The sequence below is a fragment of the Cyprinus carpio genome, chromosome A13 (assembly GCF_018340385.1).
Source record: "Cyprinus carpio isolate SPL01 chromosome A13, ASM1834038v1, whole genome shotgun sequence".
Taxonomy (NCBI): domain Eukaryota; kingdom Metazoa; phylum Chordata; class Actinopteri; order Cypriniformes; family Cyprinidae; genus Cyprinus; species Cyprinus carpio.
Genome location: NC_056584.1, coordinates 2,814,248 through 2,836,062, shown reverse-complemented (window position 1 = coordinate 2,836,062; position 21,815 = coordinate 2,814,248). Strand labels below are relative to the sequence as shown.

The 21,815-nt window shown below is 37.9% G+C and overlaps 1 protein-coding gene across 1 annotated transcript in view; it reads left to right on the top strand.

Moving 5' to 3' along the window:
• The first annotated feature begins 151 nt into the window (after positions 1 to 151).
• The window catches only part of slit1a (slit homolog 1a (Drosophila)), a 61,682-nt gene continuing 40,018 nt past the window's right edge, over positions 152 to 21,815 (top strand). Inside the window, exons 1-4 of the mRNA XM_042768397.1 lie at positions 152 to 625; positions 5,108 to 5,179; positions 6,013 to 6,084; positions 7,100 to 7,171. Coding sequence (XP_042624331.1) covers positions 444 to 625; positions 5,108 to 5,179; positions 6,013 to 6,084; positions 7,100 to 7,171 — 398 coding nt within the window. The 5' untranslated portion in view covers positions 152 to 443. The remainder of the gene's footprint in view (positions 626 to 5,107; positions 5,180 to 6,012; positions 6,085 to 7,099; positions 7,172 to 21,815) is intronic.

Below are 21,815 nucleotides of genomic sequence, written 5' to 3'. Positions count from 1 at the left end.
TGCCATGTGGGGAGGCCATCGCTGCGCCGTCTGTCTGTAGGGGCTCCTGTGAGCCTGAGCGAGGGGAGTTTAAGGTTCTGGCAGGGGTGGGGGAGAGCAGGGTTTGATAGGGAGGGGTGTGAGAGAGGGTAGTGGGTGGGAGGAGTCCGGGAACTGCTATTTGTAGATCCTTGTGATGGATTACTGCCGTGTGTGTGTGTAAGAGAGGATAGAGATTTTTTGTTCCTGTGCTGTTCCGTATCCCCCTTTCTTCAGGCAGACAGCAGAGCGCTGCTGAGCAAAGCAGTGAGGCAGGAGCGCGTTACGCACAGAAGCGCAAAGCAACTCCTCCAAGAAGAGGAAAAGGAGAGTTTGTGCACAAAGTGAATCGTGAGAGCACGGGAGCCGCTTTTTTTCTTTTCACGTTCTGGAAACGGGAGAGCACTAGCCTAACGTGCAAGATCATGCCTGCAAGAGGAGGACACTCTGTAGGCAGACTGGTGGAGGTGTGCATCCAGATACTGCTGCTGTGCAAGGCTGCCACGGCATGCCCTGCGCTCTGCACTTGCAGCGGCACCACAGTGGACTGCCACGGACTGAGGCTCAAAACCATGCCCAGGAACATACCCCGAAACACAGAGAGGCTGTGAGTAGACACTTTACGTCCATCTGCATGTGTGTGCCTGCATGTGGGTGTTTGGCGGGGGGGGCTGCATTATTACCAAGAGCAATTGAATGAGAACAATAGCTCAATGAGGCACTGCCGTCCTGGACAGGTACAGTCAGATGTTATCTGCATGGATGCGTCCGTATGTTGACACATGCTGCGGGAGGAGGAAAACTTCCTATCACTCTTTCAGATGTTGAGAACTTTCCCTTTTCCTTTCACTCTTTTGACCAGAGTCATTTTATAGTCTCTTTCACACTTTCAAATGAGATATAGTCACTGAAGGAGCCTTGCTTCCCTAAGGTTTAGTAAATGTTACTCTTAAAATAGTTCTGAGGAAACCTCTGATGAATTATACATGTCAGAGAAGCACCAGAACCATTTTGAAATTTGAAGGAATTCACATTTGAGGCATGGCTTAAGAGTGATTATGTATTACTCGACTGATCGGCTAATAAAGACAGAGTGTCTCAGTACTTTTACAGGAACAGCCATCAGTGTCCACATGGAAAGGCTGATGGTTGGGGGTGGATCAACAAAACAATTCAATTTGCACTTGTCATAGGGTGTTTCTATCAAATACCGCCTCTTGGATGTCTTTGATGGATTCTGTAATGACTATGTGTTCAGGAAGTGTGAAAATCACACTTCAACCCCCGTTTCTCTTCACCCCACAAGGTTTCCCCATTAACCTGCAGTTCAGACCTAAAACACATGTTTACAGACCATCACCAAATCACCAGACAAACATTTTCTACCTTTCTGCCTGGGAATGTGGCTTATGTAAAGTAGTAGTAACGTAGTAAAGGTGTGGAGAAAGCTCACAGGGGTTACACCATTAACACAGTGCGTGTAAAAGTGAACGCCCCCCTTAAGCAGCTCTCTCTCAGTATGAGTTCAGTACTGTTTAATGTAGACAGATTTTTTCATGCTCTGAGACGCATCGGCTCTTTAAATGAATAATCTCAGTCATTTTATATGTACCCTGCATTCATCTTCAGACGTCCAGAGACTCGACCCTTCTTATTTTATCTATGCTAGCACATCTATTTATACACACTTAGAAGCTGCTGTGCCTGAGATCAAACGGCGCCGATGTGTCAAGAGTGAGTGATCTGATTGAGAATTCTCTTTAAACTGCAGCGATCGCTCAGAGTATTGGGCCGCTCGTGTATCAACTCCAGCTCTGATGTGCTCAAGAATGCAGGCCAAATGTCCCTGTGTGCTTCCTACTGATTGCTTATTGATTGTCTTGAAAGTGGACGGCAGCTCAGACAGAGAAACACTATAGGCTCTACTGCTGGATTCCGGTGATAAATCTCATAACCAATATAAGATTAGCTTGTGAATGTAGAGCTTTTATCTTGTGAGAGGTCTTTGTGATGGCAGTCACATAGTGGCAGAGATGGTTATGACCATGTGCTCTGTCTACTGGGGAACGCACGTAGTGCTGCTTTGGTTCCATGTTAGTTCTTAAACGTCCTAAATTTAAAGGGTTACTCCAACGCAAAATGAAAATTTTGTCATTAATCACTTACCCCCATGTCGTTCTAAACCTGTAAAAGCTTTGTTCATCTTCAAAACACAATTTAAGATATTTTGGATGAAAACCGGGAGGCTTGTGACTGTCCCATAGACTGCCAAATAAATAACAGTGTCAAGGTCCAGGAAAGTATGAAAAGCATAGTCAGAATACTCCATCTGTCATCAGTGATTCAACCATAACGTTATGAAACGACGAGAATACTTTTTGTACTGTAACAATCCAAAACAAAACAAATTTATTCAACAATTCCTCTCCTCTGTGTCTCTCCAAATCAGCGTAGTGCCATTTTGGCAAATCTGAGCTGAACGCAGGCAGCGTACGCTCTTCTGTGTCAGCCGCGCGGCGCCGATGCGCTGGTGTCTTTCAAACCAAAGCATAAATACACGTTAAAAAAAAAATAAAAAAAAAACCTTGTGGCACGGCTGACACAGAAGAGTGTAAGCTGATTGCCAAAATGGCACTATGTTGATTTGGAGAGACACAGAGGAGAGGAATTGCAAATTATTGAATAAAGTCATTTTTTTTCGTTTTCTTTGTGTACAAAAAGTATTCTCGTCGCTTCATAACGTTATGGTTGAATCACTGATGGCAGATGGAGTATTCTGACGACCCTCACCACAAATACCTATAACCAGACACTGTTATTTATTTGGCAGTCTATGGGACAGTCACAGGCCTCCCTGTTTTCATCCAAAATATCTTAAATTGTGTTCCGAAGACAAACAAAGCTTTTACGGGTTTAGAACGACATGGGGGTAAGTGATTAATGACTAAATTTTAATTTCGGGATGGAGTATCCCTTTAAGGTCCAAATGGAACAGAGAAAATTCAATAGCTTGTGATTCTGTGCAAGTGAAACCAATGCTTTGGCTTTCCCATAATGTCAGGGTGGCCCTTGTGAAAACCTCTACCTGAGAAGGTACCTTGCAAACCATTAAGAAGAATTGGGCTGCTTGATGGATCAGACTTATTAAATCTCCATAACTGGCCCACCATTAGAGCATCAAAGGTTTCCATGAACTGTGCTTTGTTTTTTCCTCTCTTTTAATTCTTTAGCTGGATAACGAGCGGTTGCTCATGTTTTTTTTTCTCTCCCTAACTCAACTGTGTTATGGCAGAAATGGTTTGGCACTTTGCCAGTAGTAGAGTTTTCTCTTTAAACCCACATCACAGTCAGGTTTTTAGTGGTCTGAATGAACTGTAATGGGCACTTTATGTTTTACTCATTCTGTGTTCATTAGAACATAATCGACTGTGCTTGATGCCTTGCATACATTCCTTTAAGGTTTAGATTATAGAGAAGCAGTAGGGTTTTTTTAAGACCAATTATACTGCAAAATCAAGAATATTGTTTCCTTTTTACAGTGTTTAAATGGAAAATGTTTGTATACTACAATTTAGAGTACTGTATTTTTTTTTTCTTTAATGTACATCACTTTTGTCTACATTGTAGTTTTAAAGAGGTTAAAAAATAAATCAGACTTGAGGTAAACCTTAACAAAGTGATCAAAGTCACAAGTGTTTTCACAGGCGTATTTTAAACAAGAAGACTACTAAAACTAAAGTACTATGTAATATTAGTCATTTAAGCTGCTCTTCTTTAGACAACAAAGCCTTCCTGGCTAGAAATACTCTTTGATCATAAGCAGTGACCTGTGAGAAGGGTTTATTTATGGTAAGCACATATGGTTAAAAGGTTTCACATTTTTTACACATTTAGTTACACATTTGTGTAGTGCGTGACTTTAGTGTTCATTGATTGCTAAAACCTGTTGGTGCATTTGAACTTTCCCTCTTACAAGTTGCAAATAAAATAAAGATCAATAGAGTATGTTTTGCAAGACTTCAAAAAGTTCATGATTCATTTACAATAATGCAAGTGTTACTTGCAGTTTCTTTCTCATCATTTGTGAAATTTACTAACAATATCCGAGTAAAAAGTCATTCCTACACCAGATATTGTTGAGTCTCCTGAAGGGATGTGAGACCTTCATCAGGCCTAACTACCCATCACAAAACTTGGCTTAGCACAATCATCTTATAAGGATTTCTACACCTTGTATTAAGTGTTTAGGTCAATCTGATTGCAAGTACAACTAAAGTTCAATGGAAGTGACCAACACATTTGAGCTGAATCTTACTTGTAAGACCCAACAAGTGAACTCAACTCAACGTTACATAGGTTTTCATGAATGTGGGAATGTCACACAGCAAAACAAATATAAAGCATTGCTCTTTTGAAGAAGAACTACACTAGAATACATAAAAAAGAATATTTATAACAGAAATAATAGTTTTAAAACAATATACTTGCAAGTGCAAAATGAAAACAATAATACACAGAACATCTACATATCAGGAGATCCGGCCGTGACTGATGAATAGCAGCCCATTATTTATTTGGCTGTGCCTGTGCACCTGTGCATACATCTGTCTGCAATCTCTCCGTCTCTGTTTTGCTGCGCTCCCACGAGTGGTCATTAGAACCAATAGAAAGTGCATGACTTTGTATCCAGTATTCATTAGAGATTTGTGCGAGTGTGTGTTTCTCTCAGTGATTGGGGAAGAGGTTTACAGCAAAAAAGAAACACATGTTCCCAATAATGAGCAGACATTTGCAAAGAACCCACGCAGTATTTTTCAGCAGCTAACATCTATATGAGATGGAATCATATTGATTCACATTGCAACTGTTTTTTGTCTTCTTAGTTGTTCTTGGTTATGTTTTATGAGTTAATGTCCAGTGATTCTTGTATTGTTATAGTCGGAAATTTGAAAAGCTGCAGTGTGTGTGTGTAAATACAAATATTTGGTTTCTGACACTTGTTGAGCATGTCATTACAGCAATGCTGTATCTATACCTGGACTGACAATAGATTTACCCATAACTTATGTTTCTTTCCTTTTCTTTTCAGGGAATTGAATGGAAACAACCTCACACGCATCAACAGAAATGACTTTTCTGGACTCAAATATCTTCGAGTTTTGTAAGTTGTTATACACGTGATATATCATAATTCTTTCTTTCTTTCTTTCTTTCTTTCAAATGCATGTAATACAGATGCTTTTTTAAGTGTTTTTTTTTTTTTATCTCTGTTGGACATCTTCAAACTCTCAAGGGCAGACAAATATCCTGACACTGCATTACAGCCAGTTTGTCCTAAATGTCTTTCCGAGGGGACTCTGTGTGCAGATATTTCAGCTTTTACACTGCTTGTGTAGGCAGAGCAGTGCTGTTCAACCAAAACACAAGCATGGGCCCTACTATTGAACTAAATCACATCAAAAAGGCACCATGAAACTATTTATCAGCTCTATATTTTGCAATGTAGGCTTCTGTAAAACAAACACTGAGTGAACAACTCGCCCTCTGTTTGAAAAAAATAGACATCTATCAAACTAAATGCAATGAAAGTCCCACAAACGGCTCTTCATTAAGATGATTTAAGCAGTTTATAGCTACCGTATGAGGCTTTTTTTGACTTCCTTTTGGATGTAAATGTGCTCTTTCCTCCTCATATTATTCTCTTGAAAACGGAGTTTGTTACTCAAGTCAACATCCTATAAGCATTTTAGAACTCAATTCAATTAAAAAAAAAAAATACCCTAAACTTCAAGAACCTCACATAACAAGCCGCTAGTGAGTTGAGTGTAAAACAGACCTTAATCTGCATGAAGCTCACAAAACTCCTATTTTCAGAGCTTCCTCTCACGGTTCATGTGGCAGTGGTTTCTGTCTTCATCCACAGTCAGCAGCTCTTTTCCTGCTCCACTCCTCGAATCTCAGTCGTTTCCTGTGATTTGTTCTTTCTCTAAACAGGCAGCTGATGGAGAACCAGATTGGGACAGTGGAGCGCGGAGCGTTTGATGACATGAGAGAGCTGGAGAGACTGTAAGTGTTCACTGAAAACATATTCTGTGTGCTCAAACGCCCACTTACTAAACTGTGGGCCTCCATATCAAATCATAGCCATGGTATAAAAGTCATAGCAATAATTGAAAATGATTTTAGGCAAATGTCTTGTATGTAAATTCTGTATTGTACATTTTAAATTCCAAAAGTTGAATAGTGTGCATTTCTGTATTCCTGACGTGTTTAACATTTTTACTGTAAAACAGATGTTAAATGTTTAGCCTTTATCTTACCTCGCACTCGACTCTTTCACCATTAAGCATTGAGAAAGCCTGCCTACTTTGATTCTATTGGTCATCTCAATCATTTTGACACTGATAATTGCTGATAGACCGCTGAAATGGACTATATTATACTTTTATTTTAAGAGTAAACACTTCTAATAAGTATAATGTATCTGGTAGCACGGCAGAGGCTGCATTTTCTTCTTACATACATTTATTATTTATAATATTAAATGTATACGTTGAATACATTTACATAAGAGCAAAATGAATACATGTAAAATATATGAATATAAGAGGAAAAGGTAAGAATGTATGCATATGACAAAAATGTATGTGTGAAAGGAGAATATAAGTGTGTGAGAGAACCAGAATGAATTATGGCTTGTATGGCCCTCCATAACCGCGAACACAAAACAAAGAGAGAACTTAGAATTAGTTTAAGATTGATTTAATTTACAGACAGTGCTGTGAAGCTAAACTCACACTCATTCTTTCCATCAGCTCTAGATGTGTTGTTTTGCTATCATTTCTAAATGAGCCCGTGGTTGTGAACTAATTTGATTGATTTGAATAGTTTCCAGCATTCTTCAGGATATTTCAGGTTTTCTGTCATTATCTAAAGCATCTTATTACAGGTTCAGCTCCCCTGAAGGAACCAAGGTTAAACATTCAAAGGCTTAATCAGCAATTTTGCATCATAATCATGGGTCTGTAGATCTAGTGCTGTGCTCAATCTGTGAATGTGTTTGTTTCTTCTTTTCTCAAAGACGTCTGAACAGAAACCAGCTTCACCAGCTTCCAGAGCTTCTGTTCCAGAAGAACGCGGCTCTGTCCAGACTGTAAGTCCTCGCTTTCTGCAGTTTTCTGGATTGATTTTCAAGTGATGCGTATACAATGAACTGATGATTAATATTCCATGATGCATTTGTAAAATAATGTAGTTAATATGAGTGTGCATTGAAGCAGATATCTTACACACAAAGGAGAACAAACAGTAGAACCAAACCTGAGAACTCACCTGACAGCCGTTGGAAAAATGTTGATGGTAAAATAGTTGGATTGTCACTGAGTGTGTGATAAATCAGCTTATTGATACCTGCGTTGTCACCTGATTGTATTTTGAGTGGTTTTGGTGGAAGGATGGAGGATGTTTCTGTCCTGCTTTGGTTCAGGAGCTCACAGTGTGCTTAAAGTGAAAAATGTCCTCAGTATTCATATATTGGCTATGTCTAAACTGTGTCTAAAGATTATAGTTCATTGATCCTCTCAGTGAAGAGAAACTCTGCCGTCTGCAGTCTGATCATTACTCTTTGTCCCTGTTCCCTGCCTTTCAAGGTGGATCTTTATGTTGTTGCTGTTTTTTTTATGATTTACGTGGCTAGTGAGAGCAGCAGAGACTCCACAGACCCATTTGAGGGAAGCCAGAGAGACATATTTAAAAAAACACGCTGAAATATTCAGAGCGAGTGGGACGTGGAAACGAACAACAGGGAGAGAGAGATGAAAAGAGGACAAACACAGACAGAATTCTCCATGTATGTACAAGAGATTCTATATTTCGCTGTCATCCATTATTCATGGGCAGGAGAGGCTCTGTGAAATATTCACAATGAAGAGCATCGGCAGGAGTGACGTCTGTGTGTCTCTGTGAGAGCAGGAGAAACAGCCTCCCTCTGGGCTGACACACTGCACAACCATCTCTCGCTCATAATAACCCTGTTAAACACGCACTAGCAGAAATGATGGAGTAATATGACATGCATAAGTCATTAGGCCATGTTCTCTTAAAAAAAACAGTAAGCAATCGGGAAATGTTTTCAGGAAAGACATCTTTATTCAGTGAGACGATAAATAAATATTGTGGCACTGATTAAGAATTAAGCTTTAACTAAAACAAAGGAATTAATAAATTGTGGCTACAATTTGAACAAAATTTAGGGATGAATTAATAGAATGAAGGAACAGTTTCTTAATTCATGGGAAATAATTCTTAATTAGTGGTCATAATAAACATATTTTTATCTGCATGTCACGTGCGAGGCTTCGTACAAACTTTCACGGCAGCAGCAGTGTTTTTAATGCCTTGTAAATGCATAATTAAATTCATGATATTTTCATAACGATCTCTTAATCTTTAGCAGAGAAGTGAGTTGAACTGACTCTCTCATGAGAAGTGAATCAGACTAACGCTCCCGTGTGATTGGCTGTTGACTGCAGATGTCACTATTTCAAGTGCACATGTTAATCATAAACTCTGGATCAAACCATGATAGAGAACATTTATAGCAAGCATTGTGAACCTCATCTAAAATGAGATTTGCTTGCTTTTGTGAACTCTAAATGTTTTTCTAATGTTCCCACTCAGTTCTGTGCACGTACAAATTGTCCACATTTGAAGTGTTTTAAAACCTTTTTTTTTCATAGTCATGTAAACATTAAGGGAACATTCCATTTTATTATTTTGCAAACATTATGAGAACATTACTTTTAAATATTCTCTGAATATTCTAAAACTAGTAACATTAGTTTAGTTCTAAAACTTTAGTAAGCTTTAGTTCTAAAACTAAATGTACAGTACTAAAGTACTGGGATGATTTTGCGTGAACTATTCTCAGTACCATTTAAAGGGTCGCATTTGCACCGACAGTATGTATTAGGAAGTGACGTAAGCCAGTCGACAGCAACGTCATTTGTGCGCGGCTTTCAACAATGAAAACAAAAGAAGAACAACGTTAACTACAGGAGGATGGGTAGGAGCTAATTTGGTTCTCAGAAAAGGCAGTTCCTGCAGTGCAAAAACGCCAAAAAGTGGGTAGTTCCACAATTAGTTCTGGTACTATGAAAAGGTTCCTGTGGTGCGAAAGGCCCTATTTAAAAAATTTTGACGAATGTTCAGCTAGAATGTGAACATTATTTGTGAACATTATTAAAGACCAGAGAACTTTGAGCGAATGTCTATTAATGTTACTGGAAGAACACTTGTCCATAACTTGTTCAGAACGTTAGCTGGGAAACTACTCAAAAACTCGGACTAGCTTCATGCCACACGGAACCATTTAACAAGTAACAACATGAAAAATTAGGCCTTTTTGGTATGTTTGGGGACATTGTTTTGAAGTCAAAGAAATGGTTGTTAAGGTCTTTCGAGATTGATCACTATATCTGGTGTGATGGAGTTGAGTAATTTGTAGTTGTGTAGACATGCATATTCTGTTCACTGGTGTATTTGTGGCAGTGAGCACAGGTGAACCCTGCAGAGACACACACAGCTTTCCCCGGCTTCTGGAATAACTGTGCCCTTGTTCTTGGCCCAGTTAGACAGGAAAACGGTGGCTTTGATTCAATTCACCGGTTTGATTTTAAGCCAAGTACGCATGACAGTAATTGAAGAACGGTTGCTATTGTTCCCAATGTGTTTCATCCAAGCATTGTGATATTCTGCGATGTAAGATCCTGTCTCTGTACTGTACGCTGAGATGATCAAAAGTGCTCGCCGAGGTTAGGTGATGTTATTCAAACTGCACCATACAATCCTGTTCATATAGAGCTGGAATGAATCCAGGGGAAAGTTTCCACAGCCACTCGCTTTCAGAAGCCTGTAAAGGTAGATAGTTGAAAGCTCTTGCGTCGGCCTTCTTGGCTGAGACTCGATGGGAGAAATCTGTTTAGTGCCTTGGATGAAACTGTGGCAGGCGTCCAATAATTAAAATCAATCCTTCCGCGTAGCACAGTACACGTCTCTGTTTTACACATTAGCATGTAGACCTGCACGATGTGTGCGGTTTATCTGCGGTGTTTAGCAGAGATCAGGAGCAGGAATGGGAACAGTATTACCAAATCTGAAATCATGGCTTTATTCTGCTAAAAGTAGATGGAAAGACAAAGATTTTGGTAGAATTTCTTAGTCATCATATTCATCTTCATGCAAAAGCAGCAATATTTGAAATGCATTCACTTCACCAGGAATGCAGAACACAAATGCAACATTTGCTTATAGACTGACTACGAGAAGTAAGGATTGTCCGACTTGACAGCTCATCTACATTCACGGCGAGTCGTTTGGCATCTCAAATGAGCCAAGAGTGATCACCAAACATATAAGCAGCACAGATCCATTCTGTTTGTCACTGAGAGGGGAAGAAGCAAGGACAGCATGTCTTCTGGAGCGGCTTTGGACACATCAATCATATTGCTGCTGGGACTATGTGGAAGCTTTATTCCCATTTGAAATAAGAGTGTGGACTGGATGTTTTATGAAGGACAGTCTCTACAGTAAACTCTCTCACTGCATCGCCTAAAACTGTCATCATCTTTCTAAAACCAACCCTTAAAACACACACACACACACACGTTTGTTTCACCATTTTAGTGAGGAAGCCTCATAGACTTAATGAGGCTAATTATATTTTTTTATGGCCTAACTCGACCCCTGAAACATAAAAACATAAGATTTAAATAGAAGCATGAGTTTGTTGAACTCATAGTTATGAAGTTAGTGAGTTATGAAGAAGTGAGGTCCTGTCAGTATTAAACAGCTTTCACTATACTAGTGAGGACATGCTGGAGTCTAATCAGACCTGTACACACATTTTGATTGCTTTTGTTTAAAACAATGGCCTGTGTTTATTAATAGTTTGTCAGTTAATTGAATGTTTACTGTGGATGATTTTGCTGATGGACATTGATATCTCTTGTGCCTCATGAGTTGAACTACTTTGCGTTGAAGAGATTTTCTGTTTCTACGTTTTGTGATCTATGGATGAATTTTTAAAATTGATCAGTTGATTGATTATCAAAATAGTTCTAGCAACACACTGAATCCTATAGAACTTAATGCGATGATCATAAAATCAGTCAGTTATGGAGATTTGTGTTTTAGACTGATTTTATGGAACAAAGGATGCAAGAAGTGGAAAAACACGTTTTCAGTTTCAGTACAAAACATTTCTAGTTCAGTTTTGTTTAAAACTGTATTGGAAAATACAATAAAAACAAATGTTTTATAAACAAGATAAACATAAAAATAAAATAAAATATAAAATCTACACTCCAAAATCCACTTAATGCCTGCAATTAGAAAATATACACTTTGCTTTATTACTCTCTTTATTGGAAGGCAGTTCATACATCTATTTATTTATTATCATTTTTTTAAGTAAAACATAGATTTTGGGTCACTGTCCTAAGTTTATATTTAATTTTTCTTGCCATGTTATTGTTGCCATGCATCTTTCCTGTTTTAGTCCTAGCATGCTTTACATTAGATTCTTACAGACTATCATAAAATGTTCCTTGCACAAGTAGTTTAAATATAGGTGTAACTTCATGGTTTTTTAAAAAAGCAATAATTAGAGGACTTTTCTGAATGAAAGAAGTGCACTGCACAAAATGCTTTTCTTACTTAGTTTTCTAATATCTAAAAATCCTTAAATCAAGAAGGATTTTCGAAACAAGTAAAAATGATTGTCTTGTTTTCAGAAAAAATCAAGCCAAAATTTAGTGAGCTTTTGCTTAGAACAAACAAAATTATCTTATTTCAAACAGAAAACAAGATTATTTTGCCTACCCCATTGGCAGATTATTAAGCTTGTTTCAGGCAAAAACTCACTTACTTTTGACATGTTTTTTTCTGAAAACAAGACAATAATTTTTACTATTCTAGAAAATCCTTCTTGATTTAAGAATTAAAAAAAGAAATCTAAGTAAGAAAAACATTTTTTTCAGTGTGGAGCTGTTCATGAACAAATAGTGTGTACTGAATACATTTCATGTCCATGAACATCTTTTGTTTTTATAATTTTAAAATTTTTTGTTAAAATTGTATATTTTTATAGTATGATATATATTTACTTCAACTAACCAATCATTTCAATCAATCTTCTTTCACTAACTAGTCAATCAACCAAACAAACATAATTCAAACCAACCACTCATACATATATTATTTTACATTACATTTTTTTTTTTTTTAACATGAACAGGTTTTTAAAAACTTGTGAAGTGAGAAATTTAATTGCTAAGCAAGTGTTCTGTGAGAAGAGTAAAAATTACAAGTGCTATTCTGTAAGAGAAGGTTATGAACTAACTTTTGGGCAGTACAGATGCAGTTCGAGAAATGAGTAAAGGAGAACCCAGAGAAGAACATAATGAGTAAAGGAGAACCCAGGGGCTTTCGAGGGTGATATATGGAAGAGCCGTCCCTTCAGCCCATGTTTCTAAGTCAGTGCTATGCCACCTCTTGTCTGAGCAAAAGAGACTGGCTTTTACTCGCGCTATGGGCTTTCCCAGGCTGCCATTGTCCTCGGTCTCCAAGCGATAGTCCTTGTAATGTCACCAAGGAGATCGGGGACCTGCATGTTTGATTTTGGGTCAGGCGTGATAAAGAATGGCACAATGGGGCCTGGCATGTCCTGAAACTCCTCTGCCATTTAGTAGACCATTCTTCCCCCTCTCGCATCCTTCACGGCCATTATTATGAACACTAGCAAAGAGCGGCTCAGAGCGTGCTAGCAGAAGGTTGGTTAGACCACCAAAATCTTACAAAAACATGTGCAGTGCACGATCACCACATGCGACTGGTGTCACTGACTGGTGGATAAGGAGAAGTCCAGGCAAGCGCAGACTGTGGCTCTTGATCGTGTCTCAGATCTTTTATAGCCTGTTCCCTCCAGAATTGCACTGGAGGTGTTACAAGTGCAAAACGCTTAGAACTCAAACAAGACTATATGTGAAAGCACAACATTTCTCTATAATCAGTATATATCTCTCTATGATATATGCATCACTACAGCAAATATTCTCGTCTGTGTGCACGTTTCCATCCGAAGGAGAGCAACTATAAACCCTTTATAATCATGATTTGTGCCTTAGTTCATCACCTTCAGACTTCACAGCTTCATGAACGGTGCACTTAATGAGTGGATATGAGAATCTCCATCATAAAAAATAAATAAATAAATAATAATAAACATGTGCAATGTTAGTTCAGCTTGATTTGCAACATTATCAGGTGACCCAACTATAATCACTTACATTATGGTAACATGGCATATAAATTCAAACCTATCACTTAAAAAAAAATAAACATAATAATAATTAATAAATAAAAGATTTTCCTACTTAGTATTTTTGTCTAGTTTTCTACTATAAATATCTGAACATTCTTGAAATTAAGATGCATTTACTTCAGAAGCAAAATTACTTACAATATTATGTCTTGGTTTCTGAAAAATGTATCAAAATTGTGTTAGTTTTTGCTTAAAATAAGAAAAAAAAAAATCTGCCAATGGAGTAAGAAAAATAATCTTGTTTTCCCTTTGAATTAAGATTGTTTTTCTTTATTATTATTTTTTCACATGGCATTGCAGAGCAGCTATTGTTTTAATTAGACGTTTGTTTTTTAAATGCACATTTGAAATAATTTTCCAAATGAAAATAATTAAATAATATGCAAAGGCATTTCAGTGGTGAAAATGCATCAATAATTTTTTAGAAGTGTTCATTTGTCTCAGATAAACATGGGTGAGAGATCCGTTCAGATTGCATTTAATGGACTTGCACTCCATTGTGCTCCAAGGCTTTCGGTAAATTACAAACACTTTTCATGCTACTTAGATTACAGTGCTTTTGGGAAATGTGCTGCTTACATTTGTGTAACATTCAGTTAATGTTTTGGGAAATCCAGCCCTTGTTACTGTCAATTCACAAAAATGACGTTTGTATAATATTTTATTTAGGACAGCCAGAGATAAATTTTCGAGTGTGTGCATCTGCTGAACGTGTGCTGGATCAGGCACAGTGGAGGCAGCTTTATAATTAGTTTTTGAATGAGAGTGATCATTGCATTAGAAAATATAGTTTCTAACATTTAGTGATAGCATACCTTCACTTCAACTCTAAACCTGAACCCAACACTAACCCTAATCAGATCCTTAGCCAACGAGGAAACTTTTGGATATGTATACAGGGTGCTCAAACTCCATTATTACTTTCTAACAAAACTGTGAAAAAAGAGTTTAAAATAAAAATGCCTTAACTTCAAGAAAAATGACAAAGGAAAGACAACACAGAGAAATCAGGAAGAGTTGAGTCTTTTGTTGTATTCACAAGAGGTTCATGAGAGATCAGTACGTGATTTAGAAAAATTGTGAAGTTTTGTTCTTGTCAAATCTTAGTCTCTAAACTGTAATTTCTATTTTTAAATCTGATGTGTGAAAGGTGTGACATCTGTGTGGAAGATGTTGGTCTGTGAATGGCTGCTCCATTCATTTTGGATTTGTTACAAAAATGTGTGATCCAGAGAAACATCCTGTCATCAAATATAACAGTCTAGAGATTTTAAATTCTCCACTCCATTGTGTACAGAAAATATGCTCTCTGAGTTATTCTCTATGTGAAATCAAGCTGTTCTACAGATGTTACTTATGTGCACAAAAAGGTCGGAATAAATGGTTATGACTTTTATGGACATACTTTACAGACGGTTACAGTCAGTATCATTTTCTGTGGGTCTTTAGACTTACATACTATCCTGATGTCTGTTCACTTCAGCTGGCCAATCAGATATGTCTAATTGTGTGTAATATGTATATTACTGCAGTCTAATACCATAATGTTTCTCAAAGCAGTTGCGGCCCTAGAACAAAACCTTGGGGGATACCATACAGTTTTGGTCTAGAGCTACACATTTAGTCATAAAAAGCTAATAAGTCTGGCTAACAAGTAAAGTGATCGATCACAATTTATTAACAATTTATAATTTTAATATATTATATTATAATTATGAGATCACATCCTGGTTAAGTCCACAAAGACTAGTCATTTTAGATTTCAGATTGATGCCAACGAGTGCCAACGTTGTGCCCTCAATGCACAATCCATCTTGCTCTCAGAGGCTGCATAAAGGCAGTTAATTAGATTAGAATTTAATGGATTGAGAAAATGTTTTCCAGTTAATGCATCATATGCATCAATTGGTTAGTAAAAAAACAACCAGAAGCTCAACCATGCTTGTTTAACATGTTAAAAAAAACTCACTGGTTTTTGTGCATCAACCACGTACAGTTGTGCTTCTGTTTACCACATTTGATGAACTCTATGTAAATGTGTTGAACAGTGTTTCTGTGTAAATAAAAGCCAAAAATAAATTTGTTCATCATATAAAATGATTGTGTCTCTTCAGAAGACAGATTGTTTTATTAGTTTAAAATTATTTTACAATCTCTTTATGAACTTCTTGAAGCATGAAAATTTTGATTGCCTAGACTTCCAATGGATGGACAAAAAAAATATTTAAAAAAAATGATGAGAGAACATTAAATATCTTCATTTGTGATCAGAAGATAAATAAAAGTCTCATGGGTTTGGAACACATGAGAGCAAGTAAAAGATGTCAGATTTTCATTTTTGGCTGAACTATTCCTTGAAGTAATACAGACGATAAAGGAAGACAAAATATATAATTGATCCTGCAAACATGAGTGACTTGCTGAGAAGTGGAGTCACAGTGGCAGTGTGGTTTTTGGAGTTCCTGTCGCTCATCTACACTGAGAGGCGGATGGAGATTCTGTTAATAAATAAACTGTGTTTGGAAATGAGAGCAGCTCTCTGTAGGTTTGCTTTGAGAATGGCTAATCTAGGGCTGCTTCAGTGGATGCTGGAGAAATCATTGAATTGGAGGTGATTTTACACCAATATTATTGATTGCTTATTTCCCGTCCCACTGTTTATGTTCTCTTCTTTGCACAGCACTCGACTCATGATTGCATATAAGTAGGCAACCAAGTAGAGAACGTATTGGCATCACAATTATTAAAAGAGACTCTGTATAAGTCAATGCATATTTAGGAGTGTGTTCAGTAATGACCATTTCACTGCAGTCTCCCCTGTGTAAACACATAAGCGATTCTGCCCTACTTCTTAAGTGTTAAAGAGAGGACAAGGACATGAGGGTTAGTTGCTCCTACTGCCTAATGTTCCACTTCCACTTCTCTGAAAGTCTTTACAGACTTAACCTTGATCAAACCGCCAGCATGCTCCAGTGTTATTAATTACACAGAAAGGAGCCTTTAAATATTTAGAGACTCTGTTTGGTGAATTAAAGCAGAGGAATCCCAGTGAGACACAACAGCCAGATGACAAAAGAGAATTGTGAATGTTGCTGTCAGGCTTGTCTTGATACATGTCTCGCTTACACACACTAAACTGGCTGCATTAGAGTCCAAACGGAGACGGTTAAAGCCGTTAGTGAAAGGCCTTGATGGTGAATATCATGTGACTGTCTGTCTGATGCTATCCAGACACTCAGCTTTGCCCTGTAAGAAGCAGAGCTCACACGAGGGGATTGCATTATCATTGACTTTTTATGTAATTGTATGGTGCTTTTCAGTTTAGTAGCGCCTGAATGCTGTTTTTTCTTTCTGCTTTTTCCACTAATGGCACCTTCTTTTGTGTGAGCTGTACTTCACACACCATCCATCTCTCACTGGATTTGAGCATTTTTCCCATAAAAAAAGCCTAATTCATATTCAGAGAGCGGTACAGCGTGGGCACCAATAACAGTTCAAAAGAGATGAGAAAGTGTGTGTTGATGCATTAACCTGTATGCCTTCATATGCTCATATGAGTATAAGAATGTGTGTGTGAGAGAGTTAATGGGATCGGTCATCAAGGATGACAAACACATTCTCAAAATGTCACCAAGTCTACCCTCCAGTTATTCCATTTTACTGATCCCATGCTGCTCGGTAACCCATTGCCGTGTCGCCCTTTCATTCGCCTTTGCAAACATTGAAAGCTAAAGAGGAAAAAGCCAAATCCCTGTGCAAATATTAGCCAAGCGATACAAAGGCATTCCAGAGCGGCTTGTTGTCCTCTCGCTCCCTGACTCATCCTTAACCCCTCTCAACAACTTCTTCCTTCTGCAGTCGTTCTCATAGAGCTTTGATTTTCCTCTGTAGCGTTTTATGTAGCACCTAGACTAAATCCTACACTGCATCTAACTTATAGTTTTAGCAAAAGCAAACGTGAGAAACTATGTCATTTTATCTTGCTTCTGTAAGTTTTGGTGCTTTTTTGACTTGTGTTTCACAGGACTCAAACCAGAGCACTTCACGTTACAAGTGCAGTGCTGTACCAGGTGCGCTAATGAGCAAGTTTACTATGTCTGAAAAGCCATATGGAGTTGGTTATGTGATGCAAACATTAAAATATATTAGTTTAAAATCTATTAGTTTACCCCTAAATGTGAGACCCCACCCCTAAACCCAACCATCAGTGGGGCATAAGCAGATTGTACAGAGACGTACGTATGAGTATTTTTTACTAATTATCCACCACTTCTCCAAAATGGAAAATAGTTATGAATTTATGATAAATAGTTAGCATGTGTTAGCTTACAAATCCAGTATGGTAAAAGTGTTTAGAGGTCATAATAATAACCTGATCTCATGAGAATTTTTTTTTACGAAAATGTCTTCTTTTTTTTTTCTTATGAGAAAAGTATTTTACGAGGTGGCAATTACATATGAATTTGTATAACGTGATTCATACAAAAACTTACGATTTTTATAAAGATTTTAATAATGGAGGGTCACCTGTAAATATTTAGTCCCACCCTGAAATCTAACTTTTAGTAGGGCGTAAACAGATCGAACAAATGCATATGAATGAGATTGTAAGAATTTATATGTATTAGCCACCAATTCTCCAAAATGGAAAATATGAATTGCCCGAGTGTTTTGCATAGTATTGTGCAAGGAGCCACATGAAAATAAGTCTTCACTAATAATCAATAATCTGATTCTTTTATCATAATTAATGTGAAAAAGGAATAAAGGTTGTTCATGTCAGCTGGAAACTGCTGTGGATTGTATGTATAGATATGTTTTTGGAATTTTGTGAAAATGTAGAGGCACATTTTACCAATGAGACTAGCTTGTCTAAATACCATTGTAACTTCTGACAGGCAAACAAGGAGATGAGCAAACACTCTCACAAAAGTACACACGCATCCAATGGTCATACTTTTGGGAAGGTGGACTCTACCAACAACACAATTACACAGCGATTTTCTAATTATTCCTCTAAAGAAATGTCCAAGCTTGGCTTGGAGCAGTGCTGCCATTGTGCAGCCGATGTGTAACCCTGATCAAACTCGCGCCGGTCCTCTTTATTTAGTCTCTCACCCTTGGCCTCGGGTCGAAATGCCGTTCCCATCGCTGTCACAGGCTCAAGATGGATTGGTCAACCTGGGCCCCCCTGGAGCTGTGTTTGCCTGAGGAAGTCCTGAGGTGGAGAGGTCAGTGTGGTGGGCCGGCGGGGGGCGCAGATGATGTCTACTCTTTATTGAGAGCTCTTGCTGCCTATTCACACACCAGCACTGACTTTCCAAAGAGGGAAGGTTGTAAATGCCTAGAAGAAAACAAAGATAACCTGACGCCCATCCCCGATGGCAGGGTGCTCAGTGGGATTGGATTGTATTGATTGTGTTGTGAGCCGAAGCCCTGCAGACATGAGCTGTGATTGTCCCTCTCTGATGTGGCTGGTGTCTAGGTTGAAACTGTGATGATTCTTTTTTATAAAGTAACAAAATGTATCCATCAGTAAACATTTATTGCTTTGAAAACAGCAGGATTTGTGAATGCAGTCAACATTACTATTTGTGTAAAATTGAGAAAACTAACTTGTTTGTTTTTTTACTTCCCTGGGTTCATGATTATTAAAATTACATTTAGTTTCATGTTTAGAGTGAGAAACATGAGTACGGTGGTCTTGTTTTCACAGTATTCATCCCTAACTGCATTTTTACAGACACCAATGTGAAATGGGATTGAATTTGAAGTTGGTTCATTTTCTTGCAAAAATTGCCAACAGGACAGTCCTGTTTCCTATCTGGCATTCTTAAAAGAGAGCTCTATATATATAGGCTCTATTTATTCCCTCTCTGTTTTAAAGTTTCCTATGTTGAAGCCTCTGGGCTGTTTTAAACATGAGAAACGTGGCAGAGACTGACCTTTCTCGAAGAAGACAGAGCTTTGGTTTTCTGGAGGGGACTGTGGGAGTTTGGAAGCATGAAAACATTAACATTGGTGAAAAAAGATGCAAGATATGTGTAAGAGTCCAGAGTGATCATGAGAGCCTCTCACACACTGATTCCTGTCTGTTCCTGCTCCATTGTTCCTGAACACACACACACACTCGGTTCCAGCTGGGTACCTTGGTCTCCTAGCAACCTTCACCTCAGTAATTTGACTGGCGGCACCAACGGTGAGGAATCATTGATTCACAAAGCCTCAGGACATTTATATTACACCCGCAGAAACAGACGGAGAGACAAGACCTTTAGATTTCTGTAGGCCGTGAATATTCTGATGAATGTGCTGTATTTCAGTCTGACATCACGTTATTTGCTCAGCTGTATGTCAACACAAGGGAAAGATATTGAACGTGAGATAATAATGACGTTTTCTAGTCTGAATTTGTGTAAATAGTCATGCTTGGGAAGAAAACATGGTACTGTAGCTCAGCTATTAATATGAGAAAACAGCACACATATCGTGCTTATGTTTGTATTAACAGATATCGAAAACATTTTTTAATAAACACTTCTGACGTTACACTGTAAAAAAAATTATTTTCAGTCTTTCTTCTTCAAAATTTCATGTTTAGGGTTAGTGTCAATGTGTTGCTGTTTCTTTGTAATTATTTGTGAAATTTACTAGCAATTTCTGAGTGAATTTTTAAGTATAAATTGCATTATTGATCTGTAAATCACCTGTATATTTATTTGTATTTTTAGTTTGCTGGTACTGCTTTAATTATTACTATTATTATTGGTTTATTACATGTTAATTACATAGTAATCCACCAGTTACTAATTACAAAAAGGCAATATTATTGTTTCAGGACCAGTTTAGCAGCTTTGGCTGTTGTACATAACTCACTGATGGATCTGAGTGTTTAGAGGGAACCTAAACAGTCTTTAATGTCTATGCTGTTACTCATTTTCATTTGTGTATCTGCTGATGCACAACACCAAAATATAATTGTGTCCTTTGTCATCCAAAGCACCGCAGGCAAGATAACTGTCCAGTGAAGCTTTATGAACCGATGAAGAGACCAATCACAGGCCTCTGACCGCAATAAACCCGACTCATTACCCATGGAGCACTGCAAGCCTAGAAAGAGATGAGTGTGTGTGTGTGTGTGCGTGTGTGTTTGTGTGTGTGTGTGTGTGTGTGTGTGTGTGTGTGTGTGTGATAATACGTGTGTGAGTGTGTGTGTGTGTGTGCGTGCACTGAAGCCTTCTATCTTTATTTATTTAGTCCTCATGCTCTCCTCTCTGCTCCCTAAATTGTGTCAGAGAGTGACACACATAATACAGCATCATACACACACACACACACACACTACAGAGACGCACAGGTACAAAGATCAACACAAGAGTCTGTCATACTCTGCGTTCATCGCCTCCAGTTTCATTTCTGCTGCTGAGTCTATATTTCGTTCTGAGCATTTTGTGGCATCAGGAGATTGGACTGTGAATTTACCAAACACAATTTTCAACATATTTACTCGAGTGTAAAAAACTACCTGGCAAAGCAGGAGAAAAAAAGAAGCCATGCTTTGAATATTCATATTTTGCACACTGAAGCGAGAAATAAAAGAATGCGTGAGAAAATGTGTGAGAAAGCAGATATGAATGAATCCGGTCTAATCCTGCTAAAGTGCCCTTACACGATTGACACTCAATAGAACGGCAGACAAAAGACTAGTGCAGCGTATTTGGGCATGAGACACTTCTGCTGCCATTAACGAGGCCAGTTCTCTCTGTCCTGCACTCTTTCATATTGTTCAGACTGAGGCCGTTTTGGCTGGAATTGCAATTTCCAGACCAGAATTTCCTTACTCTATAATCGTCTGCTGTCATAAAGTGATGTATGATTATGTGTTTACAGGTGGTTTCGCATCCATCCCTTTGTCATGTCAGTTTTAATTATCTGGATAGTTCTAATGCTTTGCATTGTGGGAAATAGCATTTAGAGGTATGGCATTTTTTAACACTATTGAACAGACTCTTATAGTGTAGCTAAATCGGGACGCGTATGTCTGATTTCCTCAGAGAAATATTTTATTGTACTTTTTGCGCACAGTGTTTTCAAACTTCTCTCTTTCATAATTTCTATTTAAAAATGACTCGAATCCGTTTTTGAGATAAAGTAATAACACAAAGCTCTATCTAATGTCATTGCCTTCTAGGAGAAACAGATGAGATGTTAATAGGATTTCATTTTTTTTTGTGACTTTCACTTGGGTTATGAAGAATAATACATTTAGTTCTAGGGAAACGAGGACAAAGCTTGACGTGCTGAAAGCCTAGAGAGATGTTTATTTATTAAAACTATGGTAATTACTTCAGATAATTATTCACTAAGAGTGATCACTTACTGAGCAGCTGAACAGCAGGGAGAAAGAACCTGACAT